This window comes from Mesoplodon densirostris, chromosome 11 (genome assembly GCF_025265405.1).
Source record: "Mesoplodon densirostris isolate mMesDen1 chromosome 11, mMesDen1 primary haplotype, whole genome shotgun sequence".
Lineage (NCBI taxonomy): Eukaryota > Metazoa > Chordata > Mammalia > Artiodactyla > Ziphiidae > Mesoplodon > Mesoplodon densirostris.
In genome coordinates this window covers 6,487,321-6,495,101 of record NC_082671.1, presented here as the reverse complement: position 1 = coordinate 6,495,101, position 7,781 = coordinate 6,487,321, and the positions used below count along the sequence as shown (strand labels likewise).

General features: G+C 54.2%; 1 protein-coding gene across 1 annotated transcript; it reads right to left on the bottom strand.

Moving 5' to 3' along the window:
- Nucleotides 1–2,627: 2,627 nt before the first annotated feature.
- KCNA6 (potassium voltage-gated channel subfamily A member 6) lies at nucleotides 2,628–4,255 on the bottom strand. Its single transcript, XM_060112478.1, has one exon. The coding sequence runs from the start codon at nucleotides 4,253–4,255 to the stop codon at nucleotides 2,672–2,674; it is 1,584 nt and encodes a 527-aa protein (XP_059968461.1). The 3' UTR covers nucleotides 2,628–2,671.
- Between the last annotated feature and the right edge of the window lie 3,526 nt (nucleotides 4,256–7,781).

Sequence of the window (7,781 nt, the reverse complement as noted above, 5' to 3'; positions counted from 1 at the left end):
AGCCTCTCTCTGAGGACGTGAGTGCTCCACAGTGCTATTATGGACTAAAACTAGTAGGACCCTTGGCGAGGCCCAGCTTGACTGCCTCTGGAGAAGCTAGTCCCCTCCGAGGCCATTTCAAAAACAATAATATGGACATTGGTTTAACTGGCAGTTGCTTAGCATTCAAGTTTCTGAAGACTCAGGGGTGGGATGAGGCAGCTTCAATGACTGGGTGGGGAAACCAGGAAGAAAGGTCCAGATAGGAAGCTTTGGGGACCTGCTTTCCCCTTCATTTTCCGAAGGTCACGCATCCCTGTCCCAGCCCTACCAGCCCCTAAACCCATATGTGAGAGGCGTCCCCCTTTCAGAAGCTGGGAATACGTAGTCTCCTGTTCTCCCTGGCTGCCCAAATCAGAAGATAGAGAGAACAGTCTGGAAGGTTGCTACGGCAACCAGAGTCCCTGGAGAGCCCAGCACTCCATAAACCCTTTACTTTCGGGCCTGCTCTGATTTGAAAAGGAAGTGGTGATGAGGATGACACATACATACATACAGAGACACATGCATACGTGTTCCAACGTTACCCTCGCTGGGAGCATCCCTTTTGCCTCTGGGTGGGCCTTCTCTTTCCCCCGAATTGCCAGGAGTCATATTCCAAAAGACATTTGGAAACCTGGTACTTTATGGCCTCAGAGCAAGTGTCTGAATCATGAGCATCTCCTACTGCATTTCAGGTTTGGAGAAGCCAAGCTCCCAATCAAGATGATGTGTCTGGCCCTAAAAGGATCCCACTGGATCGCTCCAAAAAGAGCATCTTCCTTGCCAAAGGGTAAGAAGAAAGACCAAGGCCCAGTTCAAGAGGCTAGGGAGGGATTTAAAGAGCTAATGGCCCAGAATGGCCTGTACATGGGCTCTGGATCCAAGGCAGGAACTCTCAGGGGAGGCCTTGCCTATGGGGCATGGGGAAACGTGGTAATGAACTAGAAACCATTACAGAAGTTCACACATTTGCATAGCATCATCCCCAGCCTCCCAGATGAGTTCATGGGCCATTCCCCATGAGGTGAGGGTGGGGGGAAGACATGAATGTTCCCATTGAATGGGTGGGGAAACTGAGGCACAACGAGGGACTGTGGCACCCAAGTGACCCTGTAAAATGTGGCAACATCCGGACAGTGTCTCTCAAGAAAACCCTCAAGAGGCCGTCCCTCATAAGTTTGCTCTTTGAGAAAAGATTTTTTTTAAAATTCTTATCAAGCAGCCTTAAAGCCTAGTTTATAAAATTAAAAACTCATTAACAGTCCTTCTGGTTTCTGAACTGTACCCAGGAGAGCTCAGAACAGTGCATCACAGTTGATCAAGGCAACAAATGAATGACAATGTGATGAGGGGACAGAAACAGGGGTTCACAGCGGAAGAAGACGACTTGGTCCAGGTGGCACCTTACCCGTGAGAGCTGCGGGCTGCAGCTCCAGAGCCAGAGCAGGAGAATGTTTGCTTGACTCAGCAAAAACCTCTAACAGTGAGGCTGTCAGCAAAGGAATAATGCTTCTTCCTTACTCTAAACCACCTGTCTCATTGCCCACAAAACGGGGAAAAAAAGCCCACGCTAGCATCCAATGTGTGCTTTTACCTGTCTGTGGGTTTAGGCTGGAGTCTGCTTTAGAGAGCCTTCAACAGCAATCCTAAGTCAGACTCCCAGGAAGAAGGGTGGAGGGCTAGAGAGGGTCGGGGGAAGTGAGGGAGAGAAATTGTCTCTCTGCAGAAGACTCCTCTGCCCTCCAGATGGCACTGTCTCCGTGGCACCTCTCTTCTGATAAGCGGTCAAGCCAGGTGCTTGATTATATGCAGCCATTTCTCCCAGCTCTGTGGGTTCCCCTTTGCCAGTTCCTCTGCACAGGAAGAGTATTTGGCTCTGAAGGAGGCTTCCTGGAAGCTCGAGAGAGTCAGGGGATCAGAGTGGGGAGAACGAAGTGGAGACCAAAGACTGATGTCTACTGTGCCAGATCCCACCTGGAAGAATCCATTGGCCCCTTTGGTCCAGGACTGACTCTCACATCCTCCAAATGGCCACGTGTAATTGTAGTTTCTCTAATTCCATCCAAGATTAGAGATGTATAGCATATTATCAGGCTGGGCAGCTGAAGGCTCTCCCAGGGGTCCTCTTCAGGAGGACCAGCCGGTGTTACAGGGCGCTGGAGGAAAACAACAGGAGAAGTACTGTTTCTGTCCACCCGTGTCTGCCAGTTACCATGTGGCCAGAAGCTAAGACAGGTGCATGCCCCAAAGCCACAGATGCTAAGGAGAAAAAGGACCCAGGTGTGCCTGGTTTCCATCTTGTCAACATCGCTCTTCCTAGAGATATTACGAGTCCCAGACATGAAAAATCAGAATCTTGAGGGAGGAAGGTCAGATGGAAATCTCATCCATGTGACAGGAGATGGGCACGAATGGGTGGCACCGTTAGAGTTTGGAAAATGTCACTTAGATGGAGAAACCTTGGATGCTGCAGGGGTCAAGTAACAAGATTGAGAGTCCAGGTGTGTGGTCCTGGCACCAGCCACTGGGTGTAGGGGAGGGAGTCAGGAAGTCACCTGGAGCTGGGGTGTGAGTAGTGGAGGATGACAAGGAGCCCTAAGGGATGGTTTGCTCAGTGTCCTTCCTTCCGTGCAGGCCCGGCCTGCATCCATCACACTTCCGTGAGCATCCTTTTCTCTGCATATGCCCGATGTGGAGTGGGAAGGTAGCTGGGTCTCCGCTCCCGGGTGGCCTCCGAGAACTCAGGCTTGCCGAGTCCATTGTCAGCTGCCTTCAGGTCCGGGGCAGGCTGCCCACAAGTGACATGGGTGTACTGGCCTTGCTCTTCCTGCTCGGTCTCCCGGTGGTAGAAGTAGTTGAAGTTGGAGACGATGACGGGCACGGGCAGGGCGATGGTGAGGACCCCGGCGATGGCACACAGCGAGCCCACGATCTTGCCCCCCACCGTCATGGGGTACATGTCCCCGTAACCTACTGTGGTCATGGTAACCACCGCCCACCAGAAGGCATCCGGGATGCTGGGAAAGAGCGAATCGTCATCGTCAGCCTCTGCGAAGTAGACGGCACTGGAGAAGAGGATGACTCCGATGAAGAGGAAGAAGATAAGCAGGCCCAGCTCCCGCATGGAGGCCTGCAGGGTCTTGCCCAGGATCTGCAGCCCCTTGGAGTGGCGGGACAGCTTGAAGATGCGGAACACCCGGACCAGGCGGATCACTCTGAGGATGGCCAGGGACATGGCCTGCTGCCCGTTCTGGCCGCCGCCTCCGCTGGCTGACTGCTGTCCCTGCTGCTGCACCAGCTCGGTGCCCAGGGTGATGAAGTAGGGGATGATGGCCACGATGTCGATGAAGTTCATGATGTTTTTGAAGAAGTCCGTCTTGCTGGGGCAGGCGGAGAAGCGCACCAGCAGCTCGAAAGTGAACCAGACGATGCACAGCGTCTCCACCAGGAAAAAGGGGTCGGTGAAGAAGGAGCCCCCAAAGGTACTTAGTGGGGATGAGCCCCCTGCCCCCATTCCCCCGGGGGTGATGCCAGGGTGAAACGTATAGGAATCGTCTTCATCCTCCTCTTCCTCCTGGCTGCCCCTGGACACCGGGGAGACACCACCACCATTGCTTCCACCTCGACCATCTGCGCGGAACTGCGGCAGCGTCTCCAGGCAAAAGATGACAATAGAGATGAGGATGACCAGGACCGAGACGATGGCGATGCCCCGGGCGGGCCCCGAGCTCTCCGGGTACTCGAAGAGCAGCCACACCTGGCGCTGGAAGGGCTGGGAGGGCAGTGGCTTCTCGTCCACGCCACCCTCGGGCAGGCAGCCCTCGTCCTCGCGGAAGGCAGCCAGGGCCTCGTCCCCGAGCTGGTAGAAGCGGATCTCCTCCAGGAAGATGTCCAGCGGCACGTTGACCGGCCTCCGCAGCCGGCCCCCCGACTGGTAGTAGTAGAGGATGGCGTCGAAGCTGGGCCGGTTGCGGTCGAAGAAGTACTCGTTCCTCAGCGGGTCGAAGAAGCGGACGCGGCGGCCGGGGTCCCCCAGGAGCGTGTCGGGGAACAGCGACAGGGTGCGCAGCTGCGTCTCGAAGCGCAGCCCAGAGATGTTGATGACCAGCCGCTCGCTACTACAGCAGCCGCCGCCGCCACCGGCCTCCGGGAAGTCTCCGGCATCCTGTTGCTCCCCCTCCGGCCCACGGACCTCCCCCGGCGCCGCCAACGTAAGGGATTTCTCCGATCGCATGTCCCCTCCGCGGTGCGCTCCCCGCCACTAGGACGGCGCCCACGACACGACCTCCCGGGCGCGGCGCCGCCTCCCAGCTCTCGGCGGCGCCTTCTTTTCGGGGTGGGGCTCGCGGTACGACCGACGTCGGGTCCCTAAGCCCCGAAGCCCCGGTCTTCGCCGGGCTAGGTCTGGGCAGGTGACCTGGGCGCGGAGGGTTCGGCTCCGCGCCCCTAGTTATCTGCGCCCGATGCTAGATAGAGCTTGTGGTACCTGGAACCGCAGCCTGGTGCGTGTGCAGCTGGACGCCAGGAAAGGAGCGTGGCTTCGCGCCCCCGCCCTCCCCAGACTGGGCTCCGGGACGCGGGGGTCCGCCCTCCAGACCGGTCAGCACGTCCCAGCTCCCGCGGCGCTCCTCCAGCAGCTCCAGACCCCCGGCCGCCGCTGGGACCCGAGCGCCAGATGCGCCTCCCTCCGGCTCGGCCAAGACGCCTGGCGGGGCTCGGCCTCCGCCCTACGGCCACCGCGGACTCCACTGGCCAAGGTCGCCGTTCCCGCCGCCGCGGCCGCCACCGCCTCCCTCCGAGCCGCGCCGCTGGCCTGCGAGAGGGCCCTGGGGCCGCCCCGGCGCCGGGGCGCGCGGACCCACCTCCCCAGCCCTTGTGCCTTCGCTGCAGCCGCCGCAGCTGCAGCGGCTCGGCTCTCCGCTCTGCCCTTCCTTCCCAGCACACTCTCTCCAAGTGACGTGGCAGGCCCCGCCTGCTGCCCCCTCCCACCCCACTCGCGCATCACACCCCTTGCCCGGCCAGGGGCCGCGCGAGCCAGGGCGCGGCGAGCGGACGCACCCTCACCTCTCCAGTAAGCTTTCCCGCGCTCTCCTGGCACGCCACTCCCTCCCGCACGTCCACATCCACGGCCCTCTAAACAGGCGCAGGTACCCTAATGCCACACACCCCCGCCCCTGCAAGTCGCTCTTCTCTCTTCGGTTTAGGGAGCTGACCTGCGCAGTGCATCTCATCAATAAGAAAACACCCCTCATCGCCCCCCCCCCGCCCCCGCCCCATGGCACAGAGTTCTGTGCCTCCACTCACCCAGAAATTTAATGAAAGAAATCAAATTATATGTTGTCCTTCCGTATTTACGAAGACCTATTTGCCAGCTTCTCCAATCTCTACTTAAAAAAAAAAAATTGAGGAAGCATGTTTTGATGTCTTGAGAGCTTCCAATTTAAATTGTACTCCAACGTCAGTCCCCAGAGAATCCCATACCTCCCTTTGCAAACCCGGCAGGGCGAGGCCACCATTCTCCCAGGATTGCAAAGTGATAGCAGGGAAAAGGATAGGAAGTCGCTGGTTGCCTTTTCCAACAGAAGTTTTCCAAGGGAGTCCTGGGAGTTTGGGCAGCAGCCCCAGTGAAGAAAGAACCAGAAGATGGTGGCATCTCAGAGGTAGCATAGCCCAGGGAAGTACATCCTGGAATTCATAAGCTCCCAGCCTCCCTGGGAACGAAGGAGTGAATGAGAAAAGGGAGAAGGGCGGAGTGGAAAGGGCCTGCTGATTAAACTAACAGCTGCACTTCCTGGACACTTAATACGTACCGGCCACCTTCCAGGTGCTTCACCTGCACCACCTCACTCCCTCTTCACAAAACTATGAGAAAGATGGCCTCTGTTCCTAAGTAATGTTACAGCGAAGACCCACATGGCAGTATTTGGGTAGGGACCCAAGTTTGTTGTAGAGACTCTTCCCCTAACTCTCCAGGAGGGAGGAGGTGAGAATCGTTTTCCATCCATTTCTACCAGAGGCCCTATCGTCTTCCATCACTGGATCACACAGGCTGGGGTCTGCTGGGGGAGCTTTGGTCTGATCTTTTCACACTACCACTGCCAGGTAGGGTTGACGTTTGCTTCTCTGTGCTTCATTTTCCCCCTTTTGGGGTGGCTGTGGACAAAATAGTTGCTGACAACCAGAAGGTGTTTGTGTGTAGCTTCTTGTGCTCTTAGATCATTGGTAAGAGTTCATGGATGATACTGATGGGAATGATACATACGGTTACTCTCAAACCACGAGATTCATGTGAGAGTTCTTTGTATTGCATGGAGTGTTTGAAAACCACAGTGATTCACTCCCAGCGCGGTGGGGGCGGGGGTGGGGCGTGGGATGGGGGGTAGGGAACCAAGCGTCCTGGACGTTTAGGGCAGAGGTCAAGTGGTGAGTGGGTAGGAGACAGGCTGCCACATCACTGCTTCATTCTCCAGTGTGGTCCCTCACCAGGTCCGCAGGGCAATCGCTCTTCCGCTTCTTCTCTTTGCTTATCCTGTTCATTTCCACTCCCTCCTCTCAGCTTGCATGTTTCAGTGAATGGTGAGAGAGCAAGTGTACCCAGTCACTCAGTCAATATTTTTCCTATTCACAGGCTCTATAATTAATCAATTTAAACTTTGCACTATTAAGTTGCTCCATTAAAAAAAAGAAATATTTTAAGGCAAGAAAGGGAACCTATATATAAGCTATGTTATATGATATAAGTATATCATATATTATATGATATACTTATAACATAAGTATTATAAAACATAGAAGATACTCTTTTTTACCCATGTCCAATTATCTGTAATTCTTTTCTGGGTGGTAAATTGACTCACTCATGATCCCTTTTGTCATCTTTTGTGGTCAGTTTTTACAGTGAAATATTCATTTGCATGTTTGTTTTCATCATTTCCATTTTTATCCACGAGGTTATCAACTAGGTCAGTAACTCTTCCAAGCAAACCTTGGAGAAACGTGGGGAGGAACCTGCATTCTGCCAGGAGGGTGCACAATCTAACGTGGTGGCGGGAATAGCCCTTTGAATACCACTTGGGTTAAGGCTGCCAAGCTACAGGCAGAGCTGATGCTCCATGGTTACTTTGACATGCACCCCACAAGGCTCTGCCCCAAGACAGGTTTCACTGTGCTTGAGGAGTTTCCCCTGGAGGGAAAACCCATTAGCAAGTTCATGAATCAGAGTTCTGTTTTTAGTTCTTCTGTGAAAGAGACTCGTTTCTTAGCCTTAGAAAAGCCCTTTTTTCTAGATCTTTCCTCTCAAGCAAATATTAAGGGTGAGTAAAATCACACCTTTGGAAGTGCCAGTTCCTATGTGAAGGAAGACAGGAGGAATAACCCCATCTGTAGACTGCAACGCCACCTCCAGTGACCGGTGAACATTTCCCCAGAGTTCACTGAGCCCCAATTTCATGAAACCATAGGCTTTTCTAACTGTATCTAAATCCAGACATTTTCGCTAATGGTAGGAACCATTCATTTATTTAACAAGCTTTCATTGAGAAGCTACTGGGTGCCCACTATGTGCCAGGTGCTGGGGATTTAGAAGTGATCTGGACAACCCACCTGCTCTTATGAGCTTACATTTTCGTGCAATAAGTACATGACATTCTAGATAGAAAATGTTAACAGTAAACAATCAAGAAGATATTTACATATTGTAGTATATGCTCTGACGAAAATAAATGGGATGCTGAGTCAGAAATGAACCTGGGGATTCTGCT